The sequence below is a fragment of the Engystomops pustulosus genome, chromosome 5 (genome assembly GCF_040894005.1).
Source record: "Engystomops pustulosus chromosome 5, aEngPut4.maternal, whole genome shotgun sequence".
Lineage (NCBI taxonomy): Eukaryota > Metazoa > Chordata > Amphibia > Anura > Leptodactylidae > Engystomops > Engystomops pustulosus.
Window position 1 is genome coordinate 46255578 of NC_092415.1, and position 27917 is coordinate 46283494.

Here is a 27917-nt window from a genome sequence, read left to right on the forward strand (position 1 = left end):
GCACTGAGAAGCGCTTATAGAACAATCTAACACTGCTAAAGTGCTGATAGATGCCATTTAAGTACCACCAGCGTTCCAGCCTTTTGCATCTTTTCCTTCCAGCTAAAGTGATAAATCTACTACTCTTTAATATTCACAAAACTTGTCATTCTGTAAAGTGCCCCTCCTGCGTCCAGTTCTGAAGATCTCCTCTACCGGCACCACCCACATCTAAGACACCTCCAGGCAATTACCTAAAGCTGCCTGCTAGAAGTCTCAGCCCTGAATCCATAATTGCAGTGATTGGGAGCTCGCCTCCTCCCCTCCACTGCACAGGCAGAAGTGACAGCGTTCAGTGACTGAGAGAAGACGGGATCTGAGTATGATCTGTCCCACTCAACACTGAAGTCTTCTTCTGCTGAGGACACAACTGGAGGACAGAGATGGCTGACAGACACTACATAGACAACTCTGATGTGCAGGGAGACAGAGACAAGCAGGAGTGGGGCTATGTAGAAGGTGAGATCTGTTGTCATTGTATAATCTATGAAATCCAAACTTTTCCTGTGTAGAAGAGTCTCTTCAAGATCTTTCTCAGATTAGAGGGACGTGCTAATATTTACGCAGTATAAGAACAATCATCTAAAAACATAATGGATGTAGAAATATCTTGGATCAAATCTTATTACTTTACTAATCAAATACAAAACAATTGCAATGTAGCATTAATAATGATGTGAAAACAAAGAAAAGAACTTTAATGGTAATTTTGGACATTTGGGTTTTATTTCCACCAGTTTAGCGTATGTTTACATGATTTGTTACTACTGTAAAGTTCTGCAGACCCTATTGAGATAAAGTTGTGTATGAGTATATAGTGTCTAATAGTCAGATTGTAATAAAGTGTCTTGTACAGAAGAGTCAGACTGTGTTATCTTTATGCCAAAGTTTAATGTGAGCTTTATACTTATGGTAGTAAGTGACGATATACAACTATACATCATATATAAGAGCTGAGCATATATATATTATATATATATATATTTGTCTTTTTAGTTACTTTTGTAGTCATTTAAGACTCTGTTAGGTGACCCTATGACTGCTATTTCTATATACCAACAGTTTGATGGTCGCGGCTGTCAATCCGGGAGACTCCTAAGCATAGAAATACTAGGGAATTAAATTATTCATTTATATGGCATTGCTTATCTTCTGTTAGATAACATTTAGAAGACATATTAGCAGATTTGTAGTAAGGCGTTGGGAGATTTGTCATCACTTTGTATTTAAAGGGAATCTGTTTGCTGTTTTGACTGTACATATCTACAAAGAATGTCAGACAGCAGTCCTGGAGATTTGTGTAGCTATACCTTTGTGCTTGTTGCCTGTAACAGCAGGATTGGAAAAATCAATTTATATTCCAGGATTGTAACTGGACTTGATGTATTGTGATATGTTCACTAAACCGATGATGCATTGTTCATGAATGGAAGTCAGCATCCGTCAGTGAGTCAATGTCTTGTTTAACTATGCCCCCTTTATGGATAACCCCACCTTAAACGGAAATCCATGGCCCTTTTAATTATGTTAAAATGAAGAGGATTTATTGATTGAGCTGAGACACCCCACAATATGTTCAGGAGCTAGAAGAGCCAACTCTAAAGCTGAGCTACATGATCATGCTCACTAAAGAGAGACAATATTCCCATGACTACACTGAACACTGCATAGCCCTCCCCCTGGGTTACTGCTGTAGTATTCAAACAGAAACCAGCTACAGCAGTGACTCTCAGGAGAGAGGAGGGGCTGTTTAGTTTTACACCAGTGCACCTGAGTGCCCCAGGTAAATTTTAGAATATAAATGCATTTTATGTTGCTGCTGTTAACAACACACACAAAGGTATGGTTAACAGATCTCCGGGCCAATACCACTGTTTGCAGCTTCATATGGTCAAAATCACTGACAGATTAACTACCTTGCAAAAGTAGATCTAGCAGATTAGATGGCTCATCTAGAGAATTTTCCATTTGAAGATAGTTAAATAAAGTTGTGCTTTTCAATCTGATAAAATAATCTAAAAAACGTATGTCCTATTGATGCCAGAATTAAATTAGTACACACATAGATAAAACTTGTAGTGAAATCTTATTCCACATGTATAGGCAGGCAAAAATATGTGAAGTCCCCTTCAGACTACAAACCTTTATGTGGATTCCTGTAATAAAAGTACTCTAGAATTAAAATTTACCAAAGCGAACAATATAGTATAAAAAACAATTGTTGACAGTGGAAGGAGGGGGGCGGCGGTCATTTGACCCTCAAAGTTTTTTTCTATGTCCCAACTTGATATAGTTCTCTGCCTAATCTGATTCCTGTGGAAATATAAAGACTGTGTGATCCTGGCTGCACAGTATTACTTTTGTACTCCAGTATTTAATAGATTCCAAATATTTGCCTTGCCAGGTTTACAACTTCAGGTTAGAATGAGTTAAAAACCTGTTGCACTACTTTCACTTTTCATAACACTTTATTGTTTAGGTATAAAAACAGGTAAATCTTTCGTAAGACCATTTATGATGGCTTATTAGAAAGGATAATAGTTGACAAGGAAAAGTTCACAGCTCTTTTTTTATCAGTTTGTATATCTTTCTTTGGTACAAACTTCCATAAAGATTATGACCTCACCTGCCCTTACAAAATACTTGTACTCCAATATAAATAATAATAATCCTGAATCATCTTTTCTTCTTGGATTGTAAATTGCTATTTCTGTAATATTCCTTTGAGAAATGTAATATATTTACAATTGTAAACAGTGAGTCCCAGGGCCAGATTATAGGGAGGGCTCCAGGGGCATGCACCCAGGGCCACCACCACGTTACTTACAAGGGGCCCCCACCAGCAATATCTGTCTTTCAGGTCCCAGCTGGTCGGGGCGACGTGCAGTGGCAGTGCTGCTCCAAGCTGTGTCATTGACTCACTGGCTGCCAGAGCCTGCCATATAAATAATAATTTAGGCTAGTAATGTGTATCACTGCCTGGGCTACATTCAGTCGGGGCCCCCACCAGATTTTGCGCCAAAGGTCCTCCGCCTACCTTGATCTGGCCCTGGTTTATAACATAACCTTACCCTGGCAGCACTGAATGGATGGTTAAAGAATTTCCCTAAACTGGAAATACCCAGTAGCCAATTTATTCTAAGATCTAGAAGTAATAATATGTAAAGGTATTTTAGGCCCGAGAATAGATTAAATGGAATATAAGTATTTATTAAACCAGAAAAGTCAGTAGTGGTGACAGGTCCTATTTAAAGGCATTGTCTCAAGAAAACATCTTCTAATTAGGAATGAGCAAACCTGTTAAGGATCCCATTTGGGTACCAAGGATGCCTTTGGCATTTAAATTCTAGCAGCACAAACATTCTTCAGGTAAATGCCGGTGAGCATCTGCCAGAACTGATCACGTGTGTTAAGGAAGGTAGGTGAACTGAAAGCTAAACCTGAACGTGCGCCTGAAGTCCTAGTTCGGGTCCCCCATGCTCAGACCAGAAAATTGCAGGTGCAAGACCATTCATCACTACTCCTGATTATTTGCTAATTATAAATAAGGAACTCTCAAGATGCCCTCTATGATCCAGGACAGAAAACCATTCTAGTAGAATGCTCTCCACATTTCCAGCTTATTGTGTCTTTCTATTATTTGCGTGGTGACAAGTTGGCAATCTTGTAATTCTACATTTTATGCAGTAGCTGCTCCAAGAGAATACTCTCAATAGATTACCAAAGTTGCTTCTCACAGAATCAGCAATTTAAAGGGTTTGTTCAATCAAAATAAGTTATCGCCTATCCACAAAATAAGGGATACCAATCTGGTACCAATTCCAGTGGTGAGACCACCCCCAGGGATCAGTTTATCAGTCAGTTGTGCCATGAAAAAATAAACGTGAAAGATGAAGGGAGGAGGGGTCAATCAGCACTAGACAAGTGTTTGGATTTGAAATGCATCCAAACCAAAGCCACCCCCTAATATTCCACAGAGGATTCTCGCAGAGAGCCAAGTAATTTAACATACACATTTAGAATTAAATGAAAATGCTTGAAGGGACAAAGACATATTTGGAATGCAGGTGTAATGGGCTTTATAGAAAATGTGGTCTCTGGTCCCCATTAAGTTACACCTCTGCTTCCTACTATTAAAGTGTCTAAAGGTCTTCTCCAATTAATGTCTTAATTTGGTTTTGCATCCAAACGAGGGAGAAAACTCGAGTCTTTTATAAGCCGAGGCCCCTAATTTTGCCACAAATAACTGGGAAAACTTGACTTGAGTATAAGCCTACATTGGGAAATGCGTTGGTCACGACCTTCCCGAATAATGAAATTCCCAGCAGCCTCCCCAATAATGAAATGCCATGCAGTAGAACCCCTAGTAATGAAATGCCCTGAAGCAGAGCCCCTAGTAATGAAATGCCCTGCAGCCAGCCCCCCCATTGATGAAATGCCCTGCAGCCAGCCCCCCACTTATGAAATGCCATGCAGCCAGCCCCCCTTTTATGAAATTCCCTGCAGCCTGCCCCCCGCTTATCAAATTCCATGAAGCCAGCCCCTAGTAATGAAATGCCCTGCAGCAGAGCCCCTAGTAATGAAATGCCCTGTTGCCAGCGCCCCCATTGATGAAACGCCCTGCAGCCAGCCCCCCACTTATGAAATGCCCTGCAGCCAATCCCCCCTCTTATGAAATGCCCTGCATTTAGGTTACACCTCTGCTTCCTACTATTAAAGTGTCTAAAGGTCGTCTCTAATTAATTTCTTAATTTTGTTTTGCATCCAAACGAGGAAGAGGAACAAGTTTTGGTCTTTTAAAAAAAAACTACAATACTCATCTTCCGGTGCTGCCCAATGCTCCCCGCGGCTCCTCAGCTCCTCTTCCATTCAGCTCTTCATTTGCGACACCGCCGCATCATAGTGCGCTGGCACATAGACGCGTCTCTGCCCACTTTGTTACAGATGAAGAGCTGAATGGAAGAGGAACCGCAGAGAGCCAAAGAGCAGCGGAGAGCATTGGGCAGCACTGGAAGGCGAGTATGGAAGTTAAATTTTTTAATACACTGAGGTGCTGTTTTTCTGCACATTTTTTGCAGATTATATACGGTAACTTTGTATAAATCGTAAATGCATATGATAATAGTAAACTTTTTAATACACTTTATTAAAGGAATATGTTTCTATGTCCTTCTTTTTCCCCTACCTTTCATCCTTATTTAAGCAGTTTGTGTAAATCAGCTTTCTGTCCTGTATCCATCGACTGCTGAGAGATAAAGGGGCCTGATCAAGTTTTTAATGACTCCACTATTTACATTCATGGTAGTCCAATCTCCCTGGAGAGCTGAATTATCAAGGGAAATATTCTTTAGGTGTGGAAAGAGTTCAATACTGAGAAAGACTAAGCAGAAAAAGTCACAGAGAAGCGATTTCCCTTAATGAACTATATTACATAGCTTACTATTATAAAAATAAATGTATTCTTCAATGTTTGAGAATATTCTGTTCCGCGCATCTCAGGAGCTGTGCTCGACATAATTGTTATTTGTAGAACGATATCTTCACACTTGACTCTTGATTCCAGGGAGTGGAAATAAATAGAAAAATATGTTGGCCCAAACTGTAACACTTAACAGATAATACTATTGCAAGCATTAACTGTGCCAGGGATTTTTCTCTCATATTATTCTCCATGCTATCAGGGACCCTGTTAATTATTTACTATGCCATGAAAGCTTTGTTTGCTGACAACTTGCTAACGGCTATCAAATCTCCTTCTTTTAAATAAACAGAAAAAAATCAACTTATTACTGCAATTTGCATCAATTTTCTACTGAAATTTCTTTTAGAATCGTTGTCTTATCTGTCATCGCATTGATGAGAATTGATCTGGTTATTGACTAGTTATTTCTGTGTGACGTGAACCTATTACTGGTTGTCTAAAGTCCACATTTAACTGTAAGCAGATATTGAACACTGCCTGTAGTATGGCAGTATATGGTAGGATCAATCAGACAGCCTAGGGTTAAAGTAACCTAGGGGGTCTGAAAAATAGTAAAAAAAAATATACAAAAATAAAAAAAAATTAAAATCCCCCGCTTTCCCTAGAACTCAGATAAAAATAAATAAACAGTAAAAATCATAAACGTGGTAGGTATCACAGCATCCAAAATGCCTGATGATCAATAAAAATATAAATATATAAAAATAAATACATTCCTGTATTTGAACCCTGATACGCCCGAATGTCCGAAAAGCCACATTTTGCCATTTTGCAACATTAATAACATTTTTTAAAAAGTGATAAATATACGTGATTGGTTGACCGCAGGCGGCAACCTACATGTAACACAAGTGTAGGGATGGTGTAGGAAAAGCTCACATTGTCCCCCCCTGCTCTCCAACATCTTCCCTTCCCTTTGTTGTCCCCCCCTCCCCCCTTAAATCCCACTACCCTCTTGTATTCTGTCTTGTCTTTTATGTGTAAATCACTTCCAAGTTTCTCATTTTCCCTTGGCAGGTTACACTGCCATTTTGTTGTATTCCAAAGAGTTTACCTACAGTTCCAAGTCTGATTTGCACCTTTCTATACATATTCCGATAATCTAAGTGTAAACACATATCTAAATGTAATGCTTTACTATATGATATATTATGATGTCATTACTAATAAAGTTTGATTTTGAACAATAAAAAGTGATACATAGGTTGTAAGGTTCCCAAAACAGTAGTAAAAAAAACAGACACCTCACACAGCTCTTTACACTGAAGTAAAATAAGCTATTTTAATGTTTAACTATTTCAATTTTTTAAATGTATTAAAACACAATAAAAACTAAGTACATTTGCTATTCCTGTGATCATAAAAATCAAGCCCACAAGAAAATGGTGTGAATGTGTTTTTTCACCAAATTTTAATTTTTTCCCCCACTTCCCAGTACATGGCATCATATTTTTGAAGGAGGGCAAAATTTTGTCTGGTGATTGCACAGACTCAGCTTCTGAGCTTATGCAATCACCTTGACGGGAAGGAGCACCAACTCCAACTACCCCAGCTCATTGCATCCTTTATTACATGTTACTCCACTGATTACAATCCAGTTGGAATTTTATACGTCAAAGCATACCTGAGCATTCATATTTGTTAATTAGGGGCTCTACCATCTACTGAAAAACCTAGATTTTTGGATGCAAGAATTAACCACTTTGATTAAAATAGTATATTTACCTCTCCAGTTGGCGTCCCTGACTTCCATGGTGAGTATTGGTTCCCAAGCACCTACACCCTGACAAGCCATTGGTGAAAACACCATGTTCAATGGGTACATGACCAATGGATCAATTCTTGGTCTTAGTCACATTTTAGGCCATACAACTCATGCACAATGAATGCGGCTTCATCCGCAAGAGCCCTTTGGGTAAAGAAGCCCTTGGAAAAGGATTTCCACCTCTAGAGCCAGAGACCCACAATGTAGGGGTAAGTTTATCATTTACTTTAATATCCCTGAAGGCTGCCCCTTTGTGGGTTATCTGAAAAATCAAAAAACTCCCCTTTAAGCATTTGACCATAGACCATTGAACTCATTCTACTTATTACTATGAATGAGATAACTCTTTTGTAGACAGCAACTTTTTAGCTTTTTTAATGGAATGTGTTGAAATCTTGCCAGAATAAAAGTTAAACAGTCAAACATTGCAACTCAAACAAGGTATACTGATGAAATATGACAGCTCACAACATGAAAGATGTGTCAATTTAAACTCATTATCATGGTGACTGCTCTGTCTAGACTCGGTGATCTTATGTTGACTTACTGTACTATCCATCTAGGACAGAAAGATAGTAAAAAGGATTGAGCTGTACATTTTCTCTCTGATCTGTCATTTATAGAAATATCTTAAAGAAAAAATAGATTTTTATTGAATTTCTGTTTTGTGTTGTATTAATATTTGTATAGTGTGGACATTGAATCTGAAATTGTGTCAACCGATGTGTCTAGGATTTACAGATTTCTTTGCATGTTTGAATCAGTTTCCATTAGAGATGAGCGAACACTAAAATGCTCGGGTACTCGTTATTCGAGACGAACTTTTCCCGATGCTCGAGTGCTCGTCTCGAATAACGAACCCCATTGAAGTCAATGGGAGACTCGAGCATTTTTCAAGGGGACCAAGGCTCTGCACAGGGAAGCTTGGCCAAACACCTGGGAACCTCAGAAAAGGATGGAAACACCACGGAAATGGACAGGAAACAGCAGGGGCAGCATGCATGGATGCCTCTGAGGCTGCCTAATCGCACCATTATGCCAAAATTATGGGCAACAGCATGGCCATGACAGAGTGACAGAATGAAGCTAGATAGCATCTAAAACATCCAATAATTGACCCTGACACTATAGGGGACGGCATGCAGAGGCAGCGGCAGCAGCGGAAGGCTAGAGAGTGGCATGGCGACATACCCTAAATGGACTCAGGCTTCAAACCAATGGGTGGCAGAGAGGAACCAAAGGAGGTGAGCAAGAAGCGCTCAAATAATATCGGTACATGATAAAAGTTTGCCAGTATATTTTGTGGATTACACAGCAGGGTGGCGACAAAGTTAACATGGAAGCCATGAAAACAACCCAAAATTCTGCCTGACACAGCTCGTTTGATAAGGGGACCATGTATGGAGGCAGTGAACTAGTAGTAGATTAAAGGTGCTGCAGTTAAAACTATGTTAGTTGGATCTTGGCATGGAGCTGGCGCTCCGCTGCCAGGCGAGCTTTCGCCAATCCAAGCCCCTGTCTATAGGCTACTCCCCAAACAGCACTTCTAAGAACCTTTTGTATAAGATCAAGTGTAGTAGCGTTCTTATAAGTTTAGGATATGGCGGGTGAGGGGAATGTAAACAGATGCGCAAGAAGCGCTGAAATAATATCCCTAAATGGTAAAAGTTTGCAAGTATATTTTGTGGATTACACAGCAGGGTGGCGACAAAGTTAACAACTTTGATGTGGAATGCCCTGTAATAGCTCTTGGGCGGTGTGCCTTTTATCGCCTAGGCTCAGCAGTTTCAGCACCGCCTGCTGTCGCTTAGCGGCGGCACTGCTGCTGTGCCTAGAGCTACCGACTGATGGCGCCATGCCCACGGATGGTAATTCGGAGGAGGAGGAGGTGGAGGAGGGGTGGGAGGAGGTATAGTAGGCCTTTGAGACCTGGACCGAGGTAGGCCCCGCAATTCTCTGCGTCGGCAGTATATGACCAGCCCCAGGGTCAGACTCGGTCCCAGCCTGCACCAAGTTAAGTGTAGTAGCGTTCTTATAAGTTTGGGATATGGCGGGTGAGGGGAATGTAAACAGATGCGCAAGAAGCGCATGATGCGCATGGAGCTGGCGTTCCGCTGCCAGGCGAGCTTTCGCCAATCCAAGCCCCTGTCTCTAGGCTACTCCCCAAACAGCACTTCTAAGAACCTTTTGTATAAGATCAAGTGTAGTAGCGTTCTTATAAGTTTAGGATATGCCGGGTGAGGGGAATGTAAACAGATGCGCAAGAAGCGCTGAAATAATATCCCTAAATGGTAAAAGTTTGCCAGTATATTTTGTGGATAACACAGCAGGGTGGCGACAAAGTTAACAACTTTGATGTGGAATCCATGAAAACAACCCAAATTTCTGCCTGACACACCTCGTTTGATAAAGGGACGATGTATGGAGGCAGCTATATGGACGACTTTTGGAGGTAGCAATGGAGACAACGTGTGGAGGCTGCTATGGAGACAATTTAATTTGGATAGTGCCTGTATGTGGCAGTCCCAAACATTTTTCAAACCAGAGGAGCAGGTAGGTGGCCCTCCATTAAAATGGGATAGATTGAGTGCCTGTATGTGGCAGTCCCAAAAATGTTTCAAACCAGAGGAGCAGGTAGGTGGCCCTCCAGTAAAATGGAATAGATTGAGTGCCTGTATGTGGCAGTCCCAAAAATTGTTCAAACCAGAGGAGCAGGTAGGTGGCCCTCCAGTAAAATGGGATAGATTGAGTGCCTGTATGTGGCAGTCCCAAAAATGTTTCAAACCAGAGGAGCAGGTAGGTGGCCCTCCAGTAAAATGGAATAGATTGAGTGCCTGTATGTGGCAGTCCCAAAAATTCTTCAAACCAGAGGAGCAGGTAGGTGGCCCTCCAGTAAAATGGAATAGATTGAGTGCCTGTATGTGGCAGTCCCAAAAATTGTTCAAACCAGAGGAGCAGGTAGGTGGCCCTGCAGTAAAATGGAATAGATTGAGTGCCTGTATGTGGCAGTCCCAAAAATGTTTCAAACCAGAGGAGCAGGTAGGTGGCCCTCCAGTAAAATGGGATAGATTGAGTGCCTGTATGTGGCAGTCCCAAAAATGTTTCAAACCAGAGGAGCAGGTAGGTGGCCCTCCAGTAAAATGGAATAGATTGAGTGCCTGTATGTGGCAGTCCCAAAAATGTTTCAAACCAGAGGAGCAGGTAGGTGGCCCTCCAGTAAAATGGAATAGATTGAGTGCCTGTATGTGGCAGTCCCAAAATTTTTTTAAAACAGAGGACCGGGTAGGTGGCCCTCCAGAAAAATGGAATAGATTGAGTGCCTGTATGTGGCACTCACAAAAATTGTTTCAAACAGAGGACCGGGTAGGTGGCCCTCCAGAAAAATTAAATGCATGAAGTACTATAGCAAGAGCCAGTGGGCCCTGTCAAAAAATAGCCATTTTCCTCTGCTTTACTGTACAAAGAGGAGGAGAAGGAGGAAAATGAGGAGGAGGAGGAGGAGTGGATCAATTATTCAGGTTGAGCTTCCTTCACCTGGTGGAGATTGGAAATTCTGAGAAATCCAGCCTTTATTCATTTTAATAAGCGTCAGCCTGTCAGCGCTGTCAGTCGACAGGCGTGTACGCTTATCGGTGATGATGCCACCAGCTGCACTGAAAACCCGCTCGGACAAGACGCTAGCGGCAGGGCAGGCAAGAACCTCCAAGGCGTACAGCGCCAGTTCGTGCCACATGTCCAGCTTTGAAACCCAGTAGTTGTAGGGAGCTGTGTGATCATTTAGGACGATGGTATGGTCAGCTACGTACTCCCTCACCATCTTTCTGTAAAGATCAGCCCTACTCTGCCGAGACTGGGGACAGGTGACAGTGTCTTGCTGGGGTGACATAAAGCTGGCAAAAGCCTTGTAAAGCGTACCCTTGCCAGTGCTGGACAAGCTGCCTGCTCGCCTACTCTCCCTCGCTACTTGTCCCGCAGAACTACGCACTCTGCCGCTAGCGCTGTCAGAAGGGAAATACTGTTTCAGCTTGTGCACCAGGGCCTGCTGGTATTCATGCATTCTCACACTCCTTTCCTCTGCAGGGATGAGAGTGGAAAGATTTTGCTTGTACCGTGGGTCCAGGAGAGTGAACACCCAGTAATCGGTGCTGGAATAAATTCTTTGAATGCGAGGGTCACGGGATAGGCAGCCTAGCATGAAATCTGCCATATGCGCCAGAGTACCAACGCGTAAGAATTCACTCCCCTCACTGGCCTGACTGTCCATTTCCTCCTCCTCCAACTCCTCCAACTCCTCTTCTTCTGCCCATACACGCTGAACAGTGAAGGACTCAACAATGGTCCCCTCTTGTGTCTCGCCAACATTCTCCTCCTCTTCCTCCTCATCCTCCTCCACCTCCACCTCCTCCGATATGCGCTGAGAAACAGACCTCAGGGTGCTTTGGCTATCAACAAGGGAATATTCTTCCCCCGTCTCTTGTGACGAGCGCAAAGCTTCCGACTTCATGCTGACCAGAGAGTTTTTCAACAGGCCAAGCAGCGGGATGGTGAGGCTGATGATGGCGGCATCGCCACTGACCATCTGTGTTGACTCCTCAAAGTTACTCAGCACCTGACAGATATCAGACATCCACGTCCACTCCTCATTGTAGACTTGAGGAAGCTGACTGACCTGACTACCAGTTCTGGTGGAAGTTGACATCTGGCAGTCTACAATCGCTCTGCGCTGCTGGTAAACTCTGGATAACATGGTCAGTGTTGAATTCCACCTCGTGGGCACGTCGCACAACAGTCGGTGAGCGGGCAGTTGGAGGCGGCGCTGCGCTGCCCTGAGAGTGGCAGCATCTGGGCTGGACTTCCTGAAATGCGCACAGATGCGGCGCACCTTCGTGAGCAAATCAGACAGATTGGGGTATGTCTTGAGGAAACGCTGCACTATCAGATTTAACACATGGGCCAGGCATGGCACATGTGTCAGTCTGCCGAGTTGCAGAGCCGCCACCAGGTTACGGCCGTTGTCACACACAACCATTCCCGGCTTGAGGTTCAGCGGTGCCAGCCACAGATCAGTCTGCGCCGTGATGCCCTGTAATAGCTCTTGGGCGGTGTGCCTTTTGTCGCCTAGGCTCAGCAGTTTGAGCACCGCCTGCTGTCGCTTAGCGACGGCACTGCTGCTGTGCCTAGAGCTACCGACTGATGGCGCCGTGCCCACGGATGGTAGTTCGGAGGAGGAGGTGGAGGAGGGGTGGGAGGAGGAGGAGGCATAGTAGGCCTGAAACACCTGGACCGAGGTAGGCCCCGCAATCCTCGGCGTCGGCAGTATATGAGCAGCCCCAGGGTCAGACTCGGTCCCAGCCTCCACCAAGTTAACCCAATGTGCCGTCAGCGATATATAGTGGCCCTGCCCGGCAGCACTCGTCCACGTGTCCGTGGTCAGGTGGACCTTGTCAGAAACGGCGTTGGTCAGGGCACGGATGATGTTGTCTGACACGTGCTGGTGCAGGGCTGGGACGGCACATCGGGAAAAGTAGTGGCGGCTGGGGACCGAATACCGAGGGGCGGCCGCCGCCATGAGGTTGCGAAAGGCCTCGGTCTCTACTAGCCTATAGGGCAGCATCTCCAGGCTAAGCAATCTGGAGATGTGCACATTAAGGGCTTGGGCGTGCGGGTGGGTTGCACTATATTTGCGTTTCCGCTCCAGCGTCTGGGGTATGGAGAGCTGAACGCTGGTGGATGCTGTGGAGGATCGTGGAGGCGACGATGGGGTTTTTGTGCCAGGGTCCTGGGCAGGGGGCTGACTAGCAGCTGACACAGGGGAAGGAGCAGTGGTGTGCACGGCCGGAGGTGAACGGGCTTGTTGCCACTGAGTGGGGTGCTTAGCATTCATATGCCTGCGCATACTGGTGGTAGTTAAGCTAGTAGTGGTGGAACCCCTGCTGAGCCTGGTTTGGCAAATGTTGCACACCACAGTCCGTCGGTCATCCGGTGTTTCCTTAAAGAACCTCCACACTTCTGAAGATCTAGCCCTCGCCGCAAGAGCCCTCACCACGGGAGCTTCACTAGTTGACAGTGGCGCTGATGCACCAGCTCTGGCCCTGCCTCTCCGTCTGGCCCCACCACTGCCTCTTCCAACCTGTTCAGGTCGAGGACTCTCCTCCGTCTCAGAAGCACTGTGTTCACCCGGCCTCTCAACCCAGCTTGGGTCTGTCACCTCATCATCCTCCGATCCCTCAGTCTGCTCCCCCCTCGGACTTCCTGCCCTGACAACAACTTCCCCACTGTCTGACAACCGTGTCTCCTCATCGTCGGACACCTCTTTACACACTTCCACTACGTCAAGAAGGTCATCATCACCCACAGACTGTGACTGGTGGAAAACCTGGGCATCGGAAAATTGCTCAGCAGCAACCGGACAAGTGGTTTGTGACTGTGGGAAGGGTCCAGAAAACAGTTCCTCAGAGTATGCCGGTTCAAATGGCAAATTTTCCTGGGAGGGGGCAGACTGGGGGGGAGGAGGCTGAGGTGCAGGAGCTGGAGGAGTGGCGATTTCGGTGACATGGGTGGACTGCGTGGAAGACTGACTGGTGGTGGACAAATTGCTCGAAGCATTGTCAGCAATCCACGACATCACCTGTTCGCACTGTTCTGGCCTCAACAGTGCTCTACCACGAGTCCCAGTAACTTCAGACATGAACCTAGGGAGTGTAGCTCTGCGGCGTTCCCCTGCTCCCTCATCAGCAGGTGGTGTCTCACCCCGCCCAGGACCACGGCCTCTGACCCCTGCAGTAGTTGGACGCCCACGTCCCCGCCCTCGTCCTCTACCCCTAGCCCTCGGGTTAAACATTTTTAAAATGAGAGTTATAACTTTTTTTTTTTTTTTACTTCTTTTTGTTTTTTTTTGTGTTTTTTTGTGTTTTTTTTTTTTTTTTGTGTTTTTAAAACCAAACAATCCTATCCTATTGCTATGGCTATTTTCTAGCCAAGTATCAAAGGAAGCACACTACTATGCCAGATGAGATGACACTGAGTTATTGCCTAATAGAAATCCAACCCCTACTGAATTTTGCCACTTCGGCCTTTGCTATGGATATGTGCGCCACTAAGCGCAGAACACAGCGGTCGCAAGTCTCACTACAAATTGCTCAGAATTGGCAAGTACATGCACTGCAGAAACTACAGCCACCAGCAGATCAACCAGAAATCAAATATATAGAACGCTACTGTAGGCTTCAAGAAGCTGTTTGTATTCTCCTATGGCTATTTTCTAGCCAAGTATCAAAGGAAGCACACTACTATGCCAGATGAGATGACACTGAGTTATTGCCTAATAGAAATCCAACCCCTACTGAATTTTGCCACTTCGGCCTTTGCTATGGATATGTGCGCCACTAAGCGCAGAACACAGCGGTCGCAAGTCTCACTACAAATTGCTCAGAATTGGCAAGTACATGCACTGCAGAAACTACAGCCACCAGCAGATCAACCAGAAATCAAATATATAGAACGCTACTGTAGGCTTCAAGAAGCTGTTTGTATTCTCCTATGGCTATTTTCTAGCCAAGTATCAAAGGAAGCACACTACTATGCCAGATGAGATGACACTGAGTTATTGCCTAATAGAAATCCAACCCCTACTGAATTTTGCCACTTCGGCCTTTGCTATGGATATGTGCGCCACTAAGCGCAGAACACAGCGGTCGCAAGTCTCACTACAAATTGCTCAGAATTGGCAAGTACATGCACTGCAGAAACTACAGCCACCAGCAGATCAACCAGAAATCAAATATATAGAACGCTACTGTAGGCTTCAAGAAGCTGTTTGTATTCTCCTATGGCTATTTTCTAGCCAAGTATCAAAGGAAGCACACTACTATGCCAGATGAGATGACACTGAGTTATTGCCTAATAGAAATCCAACCCCTACTGAATTTTGCCACTTCGGCCTTTGCTATGGATATGTGCGCCACTAAGCGCAGAACACAGCGGTCGCAAGTCTCACTACAAATTGCTCAGAATTGGCAAGTACATGCACTGCAGAAACTACAGCCACCAGCAGATCAACCAGAAATCAAATATATAGAACGCTACTGTAGGCTTCAAGAAGCTGTTTGTATTCTCCTATGGCTATTTTCTAGCCAAGTATCAAAGGAAGCACACTACTATGCCAGATGAGATGACACTGAGTTATTGCCTAATAGAAATCCAACCCCTACTGAATTTTGCCACTTCGGCCTTTGCTATGGATATGTGCGCCACTAAGCGCAGAACACAGCGGTCGCAAGTCTCACTACAAATTGCTCAGAATTGGCAAGTACATGCACTGCAGAAACTACAGCCACCAGCAGATCAACCAGAAATCAAATATATAGAACGCTACTGTAGGCTTCAAGAAGCTGTTTGTATTCTCCTATGGCTATTTTCTAGCCAAGTATCAAAGGAAGCACACTACTATGCCAGATGAGATGACACTGAGTTATTGCCTAATAGAAATCCAACCCCTACTGAATTTTGCCACTTCGGCCTTTGCTATGGATATGTGCGCCACTAAGCGCAGAACACAGCGGTCGCAAGTCTCACTACAAATTGCTCAGAATTGGCAAGTACATGCACTGCAGAAACTACAGCCACCAGCAGATCAACCAGAAATCAAATATATAGAACACTACTGTAGGCTTCAAGAAGCTGTTTGTATTCTCCTATGGCTATTTTCTAGCCAAGTATCAAAGGAAGCACACTACTATGCCAGATGAGATGACACCGAGTTATTGCCTAATAGAAATCCAACCCCTACTGAATTTTCCCACTTCGGCCTTTGCTATGGATATGTGCGCCACTAAGCGCAGAACACAGCGGTCGCAAGTCTCACTACAAATTGCTCAGAATTGGCAAGTACATGCACTGCAGAAACTACAGCCACCAGCAGATCAACCAGAAATCAAATATATAGAACGCTACTGTAGGCTTCAAGAAGCTGTTTGTATTCTCCTATGGCTATTTTCTAGCCAGGTATCAAAGGAAGCACACTACTATGCCAGATGAGATGACACTGAGTTATTGCCTAATAGAAATCCAACCCCTACTGAATTTTGCCACTTCGGCCTTTGCTATGGATATGTGCGCCACTAAGCGCAGAACACAGCGGTCGCAAGTCTCACTACAAATTGCTCAGAATTGGCAAGTACATGCACTGCAGAAACTACAGCCACCAGCAGATCAACCAGAAATCAAATATATAGAACACTACTGTAGGCTTCAAGAAGCTGTTTGTATTCTCCTATGGCTATTTTCTAGCCAAGTATCAAAGGAAGCACACTACTATGCCAGATGAGATGACACCGAGTTATTGCCTAATAGAAATCCAACCCCTACTGAATTTTCCCACTTCGGCCTTTGCTATGGATATGTGCGCCACTAAGCGCAGAACACAGCGGTCGCAAGTCTCACTACAAATTGCTCAGAATTGGCAAGTACATGCACTGCAGAAACTACAGCCACCAGCAGATCAACCAGAAATCAAATATATAGAACGCTACTGTAGGCTTCAAGAAGCTGTTTGTATTCTCCTATGGCTATTTTCTAGCCAGGTATCAAAGGAAGCACACTACTATGCCAGATGAGATGACACTGAGTTATTGCCTAATAGAAATCCAACCCCTACTGAATTTTGCCACTTCGGTCTTTGCTATGGATATGTGTGCCACTAAGAGCTAAACACAACGGTAGCAAGTCCCCCTGCTAATTCCTCACAAAATGGTAAAAGATGCAAATTAAAATAAAAAAAGTAGAACGTTATTGTAGCCCTAAGAAGGGCTGTTGGGTTCTTTGAGAATCACTCCTGCCTAACAGTAAGCTAATAGAACACCCTAACGCTTTCCCTGACCAGCAGCAGCTCTCTCCCTAGCGGCATCCAGAGACAGAATGATCCGAGCAGCGCGGCCAGCAGCTAGTCTATCCCAGGGTCACCTGATCTGGCCAGCCAACCACTGCTATCGACGTGTAAGGGTACCACGTCATGCTGGGTGGAGTGCAGAGTCTCCTGGCTTGTGATTGGCTCTGTTTCTGGCCGCCAAAAAGCAAAACGGCGGGAGCTGCCATTTTCTCGAGCGGGCGAAGTATTCGTCCGAGTAACGAGCAGTTTCGAGTACCCTAATGCTCGACCGAGCATCAAGCTCGGACGAGCATGTTCGCTCATCTCTAGTTTCCATGTATAAAGGTATAGACGAAATTGTCGCTATTTTATTTGAGATTCATTGCTTTGTGTAAGAAAGATAACATAACATGTAATTCTGTTACCATGTCCACAAATATTTGCATGTGCCATAAATAGGGATAACGGGCCTAATATCAATTAGAGATGCTAACAGCAATTCCCTAAATTTTTAAAGAGGTATTCTGAAAGAAGTGAATCAGTGAATGATAAGGTTAGTTCATCTCATTTCTGTCCAATACTTGTTCCCTGCACTGCTTTGTGTCCATGTTCCTGCTTTACAGGTCTCAATGCTGCTATTACTTTGGGACTGTCTACTAGTATTCAACTTCCTTTACTTTACCCTTAAAGGGCTGTATGAAATGCAACCTAGTTCTTTGCTGGAACCTTGGAGAGAGACACCTATTTGAGGCTGAAAGGAATTCCTGAGGGAAAAGTGAGAGAGACAGTAGTTGTGTGTGACTCAGCTCTGCTACATCATTAACCACTCCATCAGGATGGACTGATGCTGGTTTTGTGAAGTGAAATCAACCTTCCACCTCAACCAACCCTCAGGAATTCTCTTCAGCTGGGTTGGCAGTGTCAGCACCAATGATGAGGACTGGGTAGCTTCACTGTATACTGCAGTATTACTGCCTCAAGCCCTAGGACAGAAGACATCGATAATAATAATTTTTAGAAGAATGGTGGCTCTAATCCCATGGATAGAGGCATCAGTGGAGTATGTATAAAGACAGATAAGGTGTGAGCTTTGTGGGGAGGTTGACAGGTTTAAGTAATAAAGGGAAAATGAGGAGAATACAGGTTACCTGCACGTGACCGTTGTATAAAACGGATGAAAAATGGACATTAGCATTAGCATAGGGACCGTAAAAAGCAGATGTCACACTGATGCAAATTGGTAGTGCATAAATGGACATGTGCGTTGAATTGGACTTTTGTTTGCTTTAGTACTAGGTAGGCTCCTATGTTACCTAAATTTGTACACAGGAACCAATTAAACCAAAACAATTCCACTTTTTAGTATTCAGAGCTGCAATTCGTTCAGAGGCCTAAGGAGAAAACTAAATTACCCCTCTATATCCTGAGTGTATGTATATAAATAAATACACACATATCCATATACATACAGATGACTCATCTTTTTATGTAACTTGACCCCAAGCAAATTATTATTATAATTATTAGTATTTATTTTAAAACGTGAGTGAGAAGTGTAAAAATGAGAGGTAAACTTCAGATGTTGTGAAAATTTCAACAAATTAATTAATTTTTCACAGTAATATTTTAAATGATCTGATACTATTTGTATGTATATTTTCAAATAGGTGTGGAATGGGGATTGCTTTATCCAGAAGCAAATGGTCAATACCAATCTCCAATCAACATAAATTCAAGAGAAGCTCTATATGACCCTTCATTACTAGAAGTTAAATTATCTCCAAACTATGTTGTCTGTCGGGATTGTGAAGTTCTAAATGACGGTCATGTAGTCCAGATCCTCCTGAAGTCAAAATCAGGTATGTCTTAAATATGAAGTCTATTAAGTTAACAAACTACTTGCGATTGCATTCTTCTTATGTCTTAACCCTTTAACGACCGTGGCCCTTTTTCATTTTTTGCGTTTTCATTTTTTACTCCCCATCTAGAACTTTTCCATGTGTCCTTTACAAATAAATAAATAACTCCCATCACTCGGGATTGGCTGTAGAGGAGCAAGGAGCATCACTAAGCCAAGTAATGGGTGTTTTCATATATTTGAAAAGGATACATGGAGGAGCAGTTTTCCAAGGGTGGGGGGGAACTGCTCCTTTCCAGCCACACCCAGGTGACGAGTGTCTAGTCACACAGCACATGGTATTAAAAGGTACTATATAACATATCTTTTTTTTTCTGTAAAACCTATTTTTTATACAAACACTTCGGCAGTATATGTACTATGCTCTGTGGGGACTGGGGGAGGGGGAGAATGGGTCTTTTGGTGACAGGTTCCCTATAATATTCCATGCCGTGTACTGGAAAGTGGGAAAAAGTTCCTAATGCTGTGTAATTGGTGAAAAAAACACATTTTCTACGTTTGCTTGTAGGTTGGATTTTTTGGATTTTACTGAGTGTCCCAAATGACATGTCTACTTTATTCTTTGGGTTGGTACGATCACGGGGATACCAACTATATATATGTAGGTTTTATAATGTTTTCATACATTTACAAAAATTAAAACCTTCGGTGTATGGAGCTGTGGGTGGTGTCATTTTTTGTGTCTTTTGATGACTTTTCCAATGCTACCATTTTAAGGACCATAAAACATTTTGATCACTTTTTATTGAATTTTTTTTTTTTCAAAATGGTAAAAAAGTGCCATTTTTGAATTTGGGGGCTATTTTCCGTTACAGTGAAAAACCGTTATAATATTCTGATAGGACGTAATCTGTTTATGATTATTACTGTTTATTTTTTATTTATATCAGTTCTAGGAAAAGGGGGTGATTTTAATTTTTATGTTTTTTTAATATAATTTTTAAAACTTTTTTTGTTTTTACTATTTTGTAGACCCCCTAGGGCAGTGATGGCGAACCTTTTAGCAATCGAGTGCCCAAACAGCAAGCTAAAACCCACGTATCTACCGCAAAGTGCCAACATGGTAATTTAGAGCAATATTACCTACATAAGGGCCAAATAATACTGCCACGTGTTTACCACCACTATTAGTATGCATAACACAGACATATACAGTGCACACATATATACAGTATGCATAACACAGACATATACAGTGCACACATATATACAGTATGCATAACACAGACATACAGGGGCGTAACTACAGTGGTAGCAGCCATAGCAGCCGCTATGGGGCCCACGGTGTCAGGGGGCCCCGTCATCCGACCTGACACAATAAAGAATGGAGGATGTGCACCATTATATCTATATTGTACTGCACATGTCCAGCATAATATGTATACAACAAATACTGTGATGTATATATGCAGTATTTGTGATGTGTATATGGTGTCTGTAAACACTGTATGTGAGTATGATGCATATGGCACTGTATGTGTGTGTATATGCTGTGTGTGCACATGAGTGTATTTATATGTGATTGCAACTCGCATGTGTGAGTATACTAATATGTATATTTTTTAATTGGGAAGGGGGGCCCCATGCAGTAGCCTGCTAGAGGGCCCTGTCTCTCCTAGTTACGCCACTTCAGACATATACAGTGCACACATATATACAGTATGCATAACACAGACATATACAGTGCACACATATATACAGTATGCATAACACAGACATACAGTACACACATATATACAGTATACATAACACAGACATATACAGTGCACACATATATACAGTATGCATACACAGACATATACAGTGCACACATATATACAGTATGCATAACACAGACATATACAGTGCACACATATATACAGTATGCATAACACAGACATACAGTACACACATATATACAGTATGCATAACACAGACATACAGTACACACATATATACAGTATGCATGGCACATATATATACACATATACACACAAATATGCACAGCACAGATACAGACACACACATATACTTATATACACATAACACAGACATAAACACACACACACACATGTGCATAACAAAGCCATATTATATATCTCTGTTATGCATATGTGTGTAAATGTCACATATACACACACATATATGCATAGCACAGGTATATATGTATGTGAACTGTATAAACAAATTTTAGACACTGTACAACTTACAGTTATCTATGAGGAAGGCACACAGCAGCCTCTGGATGTTCCGGGTCACAGCATCCCCCTCCCCCTCTCTCTCTGTCCCGGCTCCACTCCAGGTCTCCTGCTAGGAGGGGGAGGTACAAGCTTCACCCCCTCTGCTTCCTGCTCCCAGCGCTGCACTGGGAACTTCTTATAGAGCAGCGCTTCTCTGACAGGAGCACAGACTTTGTCCTGCACCCGGCCAAGTGCTGCATCGGAGGGGCCCGCAGGTCCTCAGTTTAGAAGAACTGCATCTACCCCGTGCAGTGTGACCTGTCTGCTCTGTATCTGAGCGCAAGGGGCAGATGCTGTTCTTCTAAGCTGAGGACCTGCGGGCCTCTGCACACGGTGGAGGATGATGGCGTGCATGCCAGCAGAGAGGGCTCTGCGTGCCCTGTCTGGCACGCGTGCTATAGGTTCGCCACCACTGCCCTAGGGTACTTTAACCCTAGGTTTTCTGATCGATCCTACCATATACTGCCATACTACAGTATGTTAAGGGGTTAAAGAAGCCCTACATAAAAACACCCCCAAAAGTCTTTTTCCTTCCATTCTCCCCTTTTTTATTGTATGTTTCTCTTTGTCTGTGATCTTTTATCAATTAAATTATTTAAAACCATCACATGGGCAAATAAAAAATGTACTATATCTCACATTGTAACTATACTTTACTCCCTATAACAGTGGAAGATAACTCCTCTATTAAGAAGATGTGGGCAAATAACACAATATCCACCACTGATAAACTTCACTTTCTCAGTTTACTTTCTCCATTTCCTGACACAATGATCATTCAACTCTCAGTCCCTGCTACCATGACTCCCTTCCATGAAAGTCAATGACTCATCTCTATAAAGTAGTTGCTATGGCCCAGATGGCTGCATTAATTCATCCCTCATTAAATCACATGGGTGCACATAACACATAACGGGAGAGGTATAGGGCCCCATCCGGCATGTACATTCATTAGTTTGGTTTATTGTCTATGCCCGGTGCAAGACCTATTTGGACATGATTTAATTTTTTATATGCTCTCACATTTCATTTCATAATCTTATCATCCAATTTGAAGCATTTAGACAATCTGCACTTCTCTGAGAAAACAGGATATCATTTACTGGTGGAAAACAAGGTGCCTCTTGTTCTACTGTTATGACTGCTTAGAGATGGAATTTGGCAGTGATGACAAGAAGTAGTTTAAAATTGAGAATTTTGACTCTAAGGAGCATGGACTTTGCCAGTTCAAAATATGCAGGACATGGGAACCAGATCTTTTGCCCCAGATTTCCCCAACTCAGTCGAGTTTAGTTCTGCCATCCGGTTGGCATGCCCTGATTTCAACTTTATCTTTGCATGGAGAGTACACTGTTAGAACAGGAAGCTATCATCCCCATTAGGGGGCGTTATTAAGTCTATTAAGTATGGAACAATGAGAGTCTATTAAGTATCATTATAATGTGTTGAGCCATAGTAAAGGAGTTTCCATATTAAAGGGGTCTGATTACAATCATGGCCGCCAATCAGCTGTTCCATTGTGTTTTTGATGGGTGGTGGACGCTCTGAGCTGCAGTAGCCCATTATAGCCCATCCTTAGATCTGTTCACTGTTTTTGCCGATGACATGGCTCTTACTATCTGTTGGCCAGATGTTAGACAACCACCATTCTGATATTGATGGCTTTTCATTTTTAAAGAGCCTCAATATTAAAATCCTGAAAACCCATATAAGGAATTGAATATTTTTTTTTGTTTTGAAACGTTAGTTGCCATAAAATGCAGACTTAGGTTTGTGAATTTTTTGCTGATTTTTTTGGTGTACATGAAAATATAGTCTATTTCTTTACCTAAATTATCTTAACAAGCAAAAGTGAGAAAATAATATCTGAAGCTGTTGCATAGTCTAGCCTTATCAGCTGGAAGAATGGAACACTTAATATTCATAGCAACAACCAGTCGGCACTAAACACTCCTTTGTTGTGATGCTGAGAAGAAAGTTGTATGCCAGCTGACATGCAAAAATGTTCTCTCTCTGGTTTAAGTCTTTAGAAATAAGATTGACTAAAGTTGATTAAAAGCAGTGTTTTGGCTAGGCGGAATCCATAATGAAACACACTAAACATTGTATGGATTTCTCTAGTAAATAAAAGTATTTTGAAAAGACAATCTTATTCCAATCTTTTGCGTATTATACTGAAAACTCTTATGCTATAAAAAATTATAGATGTGTATTTTCCGAGATTTTGGTCACTTCTGTATTATAATTAACTGCTTCCCAACCACCTTGTTGTAGATTTACGGCTGGCAGTTCAGCTCCCTATAGCCAGTGCCATAGGGCATTTAAAGGAAACCTACAATAAGGAATCTACTGTCCAAAGTAGATCTGTCTGTAGTTTAATATTCCTGGAGCATAACCTAACTTGTTAAAAACTTTATTTTAGTAATATGTAAATTAACTGCAGAGGCTACTGGGGCGTGGAGTAGCCTTAGCTCGCAATGCCTTGCCAGGCTAGTACATGCCCAAGTAGCCTCTGCAGTTAATTTACATATTACTGAAATAGAGTTTTTTTTTTAAACTGTTTATTGAAAAATATGTAAAACTGTACAGATTAATACAATAAAATTGTAAAAGCTTCCTCGCGTTGTGTATCTGTTTACAATCACATATATTGTGCATAATACAAAAGAGAAAGCTATACATCCTTGCTCACATATCGGTGTATTATATCTATGCGGCATGAGGACATTGTTTTGTACAGATCTTATGATGCACAACTTATCACTGATGACAAGTAAAGAAGAAGGACATAACCAGAAACATTTAAACAAGTAAAACAAACCAAGCATGCTCTTGCGTTTACTTTCGTGCCTATCATTCTGCGTGGATGCGAAATTTGCTTATTCAGTATACATTTAATATGGTTCTCCAAGGGTCCACACCGCCTATATTTGAACCTCACATATTTATCGAAGATTATGTCGCATTTCGGTTACAGAGTATGCTGTCAGAGTGGAGTCACACCAAGCATCCCAAACTTTATTGAATTTTTCTGGACGCCCCCTATTTCTGTATACTATTTTATTAAAGGGAATCACTTGGTTTACCAATTTTTTCCACTGTGAGCAGGAGGGAGGTTTATCTCCCATCCAGCGTAGTGCGATAGCTTTCCTAGCCATAAAACAGGTTTCTCTGATTGCTATTTGCTCGTAATGAGACCAGATTTCCTCGTCCAAAACACCAAATAGGCATATTAGTGGGGTAATAGGGAGAGGTTTACTTAGCACTTTAGAGAGGGTTTCGACTACATCTGTCCAAAATGATGAAATATAGCTACACGTCCATATCATGTGCCAAAAATCCGCTGGAGAGGCAGAGCATCTTAGACATGCCGGGGACGTTAACCTCCCCATTTTATATAGACGAAGGGGTGTCAAGTAGCTTTGATGAATAATATACAGTTGGGTCAGTTTGTTATTCACAGATGGGGAAACATGTAGGTGTGACTCCAACATCTCTGACTCTGTGTCTTCATCTATTTCAGAGATAAGTGACTTCCATGAGGTTATCGCCTTTATGGGAACACCTTGTACCTTAGCACTAATAAGAAAGGAATAGATTGTGGATATTATACCACCAGGACCCTGTGATTTCACAATCCCTATCAGAGGGTATGATGATACAGGTGGTCTAGGCTCTGGGAACTGGGATTGAAAGGCGTGTCGCAGTTGGAGAAATTTGTAGAAGTGTGTTCGCTGTAGCTGATATTGGGACTCTAGTTGGGTATATGATACAAAGACATTCTCTCTGAATACATCACCTATTGTACATAGTCCTAGGTTGTGCCACATATCCGCATCAGATAATTGTTGTAGTTGTGGGATACCATTATTGTACCATAAAGGAGTTTCCGCTGGGATATCATTAAAGGGGCATAAAAGTTTTGCTGCCTTCCACACTATTCTAGCCACTCTATGTATTGGTAATAGTTCTTTCAGACGCCCCCCTCCCTCATGTAGCACAACCCAAAGATTTTTGATATCTAAGTATTCAGCTAACATGCGCTCTGGACGTGGGGGGAGTCCAGGCGACAGCCATCCCGCCAGGTATTTGAGTTGACCTGCCAGATAGTATAGGAATATATCCGGAAGCGCCATGCCCCCCGAGGGTTTAGGACGTTGCAGTTTGGCATATTGTAGCTTAGAGCGAGATGATCCCCATATGAACGGGATAATCATAGAGTCTAGGTTTTTAAAAAATACCTTGGGGATCGGATAAAATACATGTTGAAGCACATAAAGTGCTTTTGGCAGTATTACCATTTTTACCAGATTAATTCTACCTGCCACTGACAGGGGCAATGTTGCCCAGACTTTAAATTTGTCTCGAAATATACCCAGTAGCGGGTTAACATTGACTTCTAGGGTCAACAAGGGTTGTCTGGTGATTATAATGCCTAGATATTTAAAGTTGTCTACTACTACTAGGTCGTGGATCTTAGGTGGAGATGTTTCTGCTCTCACACTGTTCAAGAACATAAGACAAGATTTACCCCAATTTATCCGTAGCCCTGAGAACCCTCCAAATGTGTCTATTAACTCTATAGCTCTTGGCAGAGAGGAATCAGGATATGACATAAACAGAAGAAGATCGTCCGCGTAAAGACTGAGGCGGTCCTGACCCTCCCCGTGTGTTACTCCTGCATACAACCCGTCCGTACGTATTTTTATCGCCAGTGGCTCCATCGCTAGGGCGAAAAGAAGGGGCGAGAGGGGGCAGCCCTGACGAGTGCCTCGGGCTAGAGGGAAGAATTCTGATTGGCTATTATTGATGGTGATTCGGGCCCTAGGGGATTGATATAAAAGGGAGACCCATTTTCTAAAATTCATCCCAAATCCAAATTTGGTCAGGACTGCTTGCAGATAGTTCCACTCTACGGAATCAAAGGCCTTGGCTGCATCTAGGGAGACCAAGGCCCAATCATCCTGTCTAGTGTAGCCCACTTGAGAGATGATTTGGGCTCGCCTCAAATTATCCGAGGTGCTCCTACCGGGGATAAAGCCAGATTGGTCACTGTGTACTAGAGAAGTTATGACCTTATTTAGGCGGGTTGCTAGGATTTTGGTAAGAATTTTGTAATCCATATTCAATAACGATATGGGTCTATATGATCCACAGTCTAAGGGGTCCTTATCTGGCTTAAGTATGACTACAATAGTGGCTTCATAGAATGATTCCGGGAGGGCGTCTTTATCAAAAGCTGTTTGTAACAGAACTAGCAAAACAGGTAGCAAATCCTCCTGATATTTTATCCACATTTCAAGTGGTAGCCCGTCTGGACCGGACGCCTTGCCTTTGGCCATTGCTGTCAGGGCCTCTTGTAATTCTTCTAGGGTGATTTTAGTATCTAATAAATCTCGCTGTACTTGAGATAGAGTGGGGAAGGTTATATCGTCCAGGTATGTGTCTAACTCTATACCTGAGCACGTGCTTTTTGATATATATAAATTAGAATAGAAGTTCGCAAATGCTTCCAATATCTCCGTATTAGAAGATAGCAAATTCCCTGCCGGGTCTCTGATCTGGAGAACACACGGGGAGGTCGAATTCTGATGGATTATATGAGCTAAGAGACTACTAGATTGGTTCCCCAGCTCATATTGCTTTTGTTTGTTAAAGAAGGAGCGTCTTTTTTCTTTCTCATATAAGCATTGTAGGTACAATCTGCCTGTGTGTAGCCAAGCCTGTTTGTTTGTCTCAGTGGGCTGTGCAATATAGGCATTCTCCTGGGAGATGCATAAGTCTCTCAGCCTGTTTTCTTCCATCCTAGATTCCCTTTTAACATTTGTGATTGCTGATTGTAAACACCCTCTAATATATATTTTAAGGGATTCCCAGTAGCCGGTATATCCTTCACTCATGTTGTTACTGGCTAGGAAAGCGTTAATCAGAGTTGGGGTATAATCCGCGGCAGGCAACACTGTGAGCCAGAAGGGGTGTATTTTACGGGGTCTAAGCCCAATAGTAGAATTCTGTTCCCTAAATTCAGCGATTATAGGGGAATGGTCAGAGATTGCGCGTGGTAAGTGAGATATGGAGTACAAGAAGTTTGCAGTTTTCGTATTACCACACATATAGTCTAACCGGGACAGAGCATTACGTCCAATGCTATGACAAGTATACTCGCGGTTCGATGGGTGTCGCTGCCTCCATAAATCTATCCACCCCATCTCAGCTAGAAATTGGGCTAATTGTGTAGGGGAGGAGGCTGATGAACCACTATCTACATTGGGATCATACCTATCTAGGCAGGCATCATGTAACAGGTTAAAATCTCCTAAGCAAAGTACTGTAGCATTTGGGTATTGTGAGGCGAATACCGCAGCTTCATGCAACACCTGTAGGTTGTCAGTAGGGGGCTTATAAATTCCCAATATAACATACTGAGAGCAGTTTATATAGGCATTTACAAAAATATAACGCCCATCTGAATCTTTTTTAACTAAACATGGTTCCCATCTAACAGATCTATGCACTAGTAGAGACACTCCACGAGAATGCGAGGTGTGAGTGGAGTGAGCTGACCACTGTATCCACGCTTTGTTAAGGTACCTCGTTGTGTCATGAGTCATATGAGTCTCCTGGAGACA

The 27917-nt window shown here is 42.8% G+C and overlaps 1 protein-coding gene across 1 annotated transcript in view; it reads left to right on the plus strand.

Annotated features, from left to right (window-relative positions):
- The first annotated feature begins 228 nt into the window (after positions 1-228).
- The window catches only part of CA8 (carbonic anhydrase 8), a 92311-nt gene continuing 64622 nt past the window's right edge, over positions 229-27917 (plus strand). The window contains exons 1-2 of the mRNA XM_072151844.1: positions 229-498; positions 18819-19010. Of these exons, the coding sequence (XP_072007945.1) occupies positions 423-498; positions 18819-19010 (268 nt within the window). The 5' untranslated portion in view covers positions 229-422. The remainder of the gene's footprint in view (positions 499-18818; positions 19011-27917) is intronic.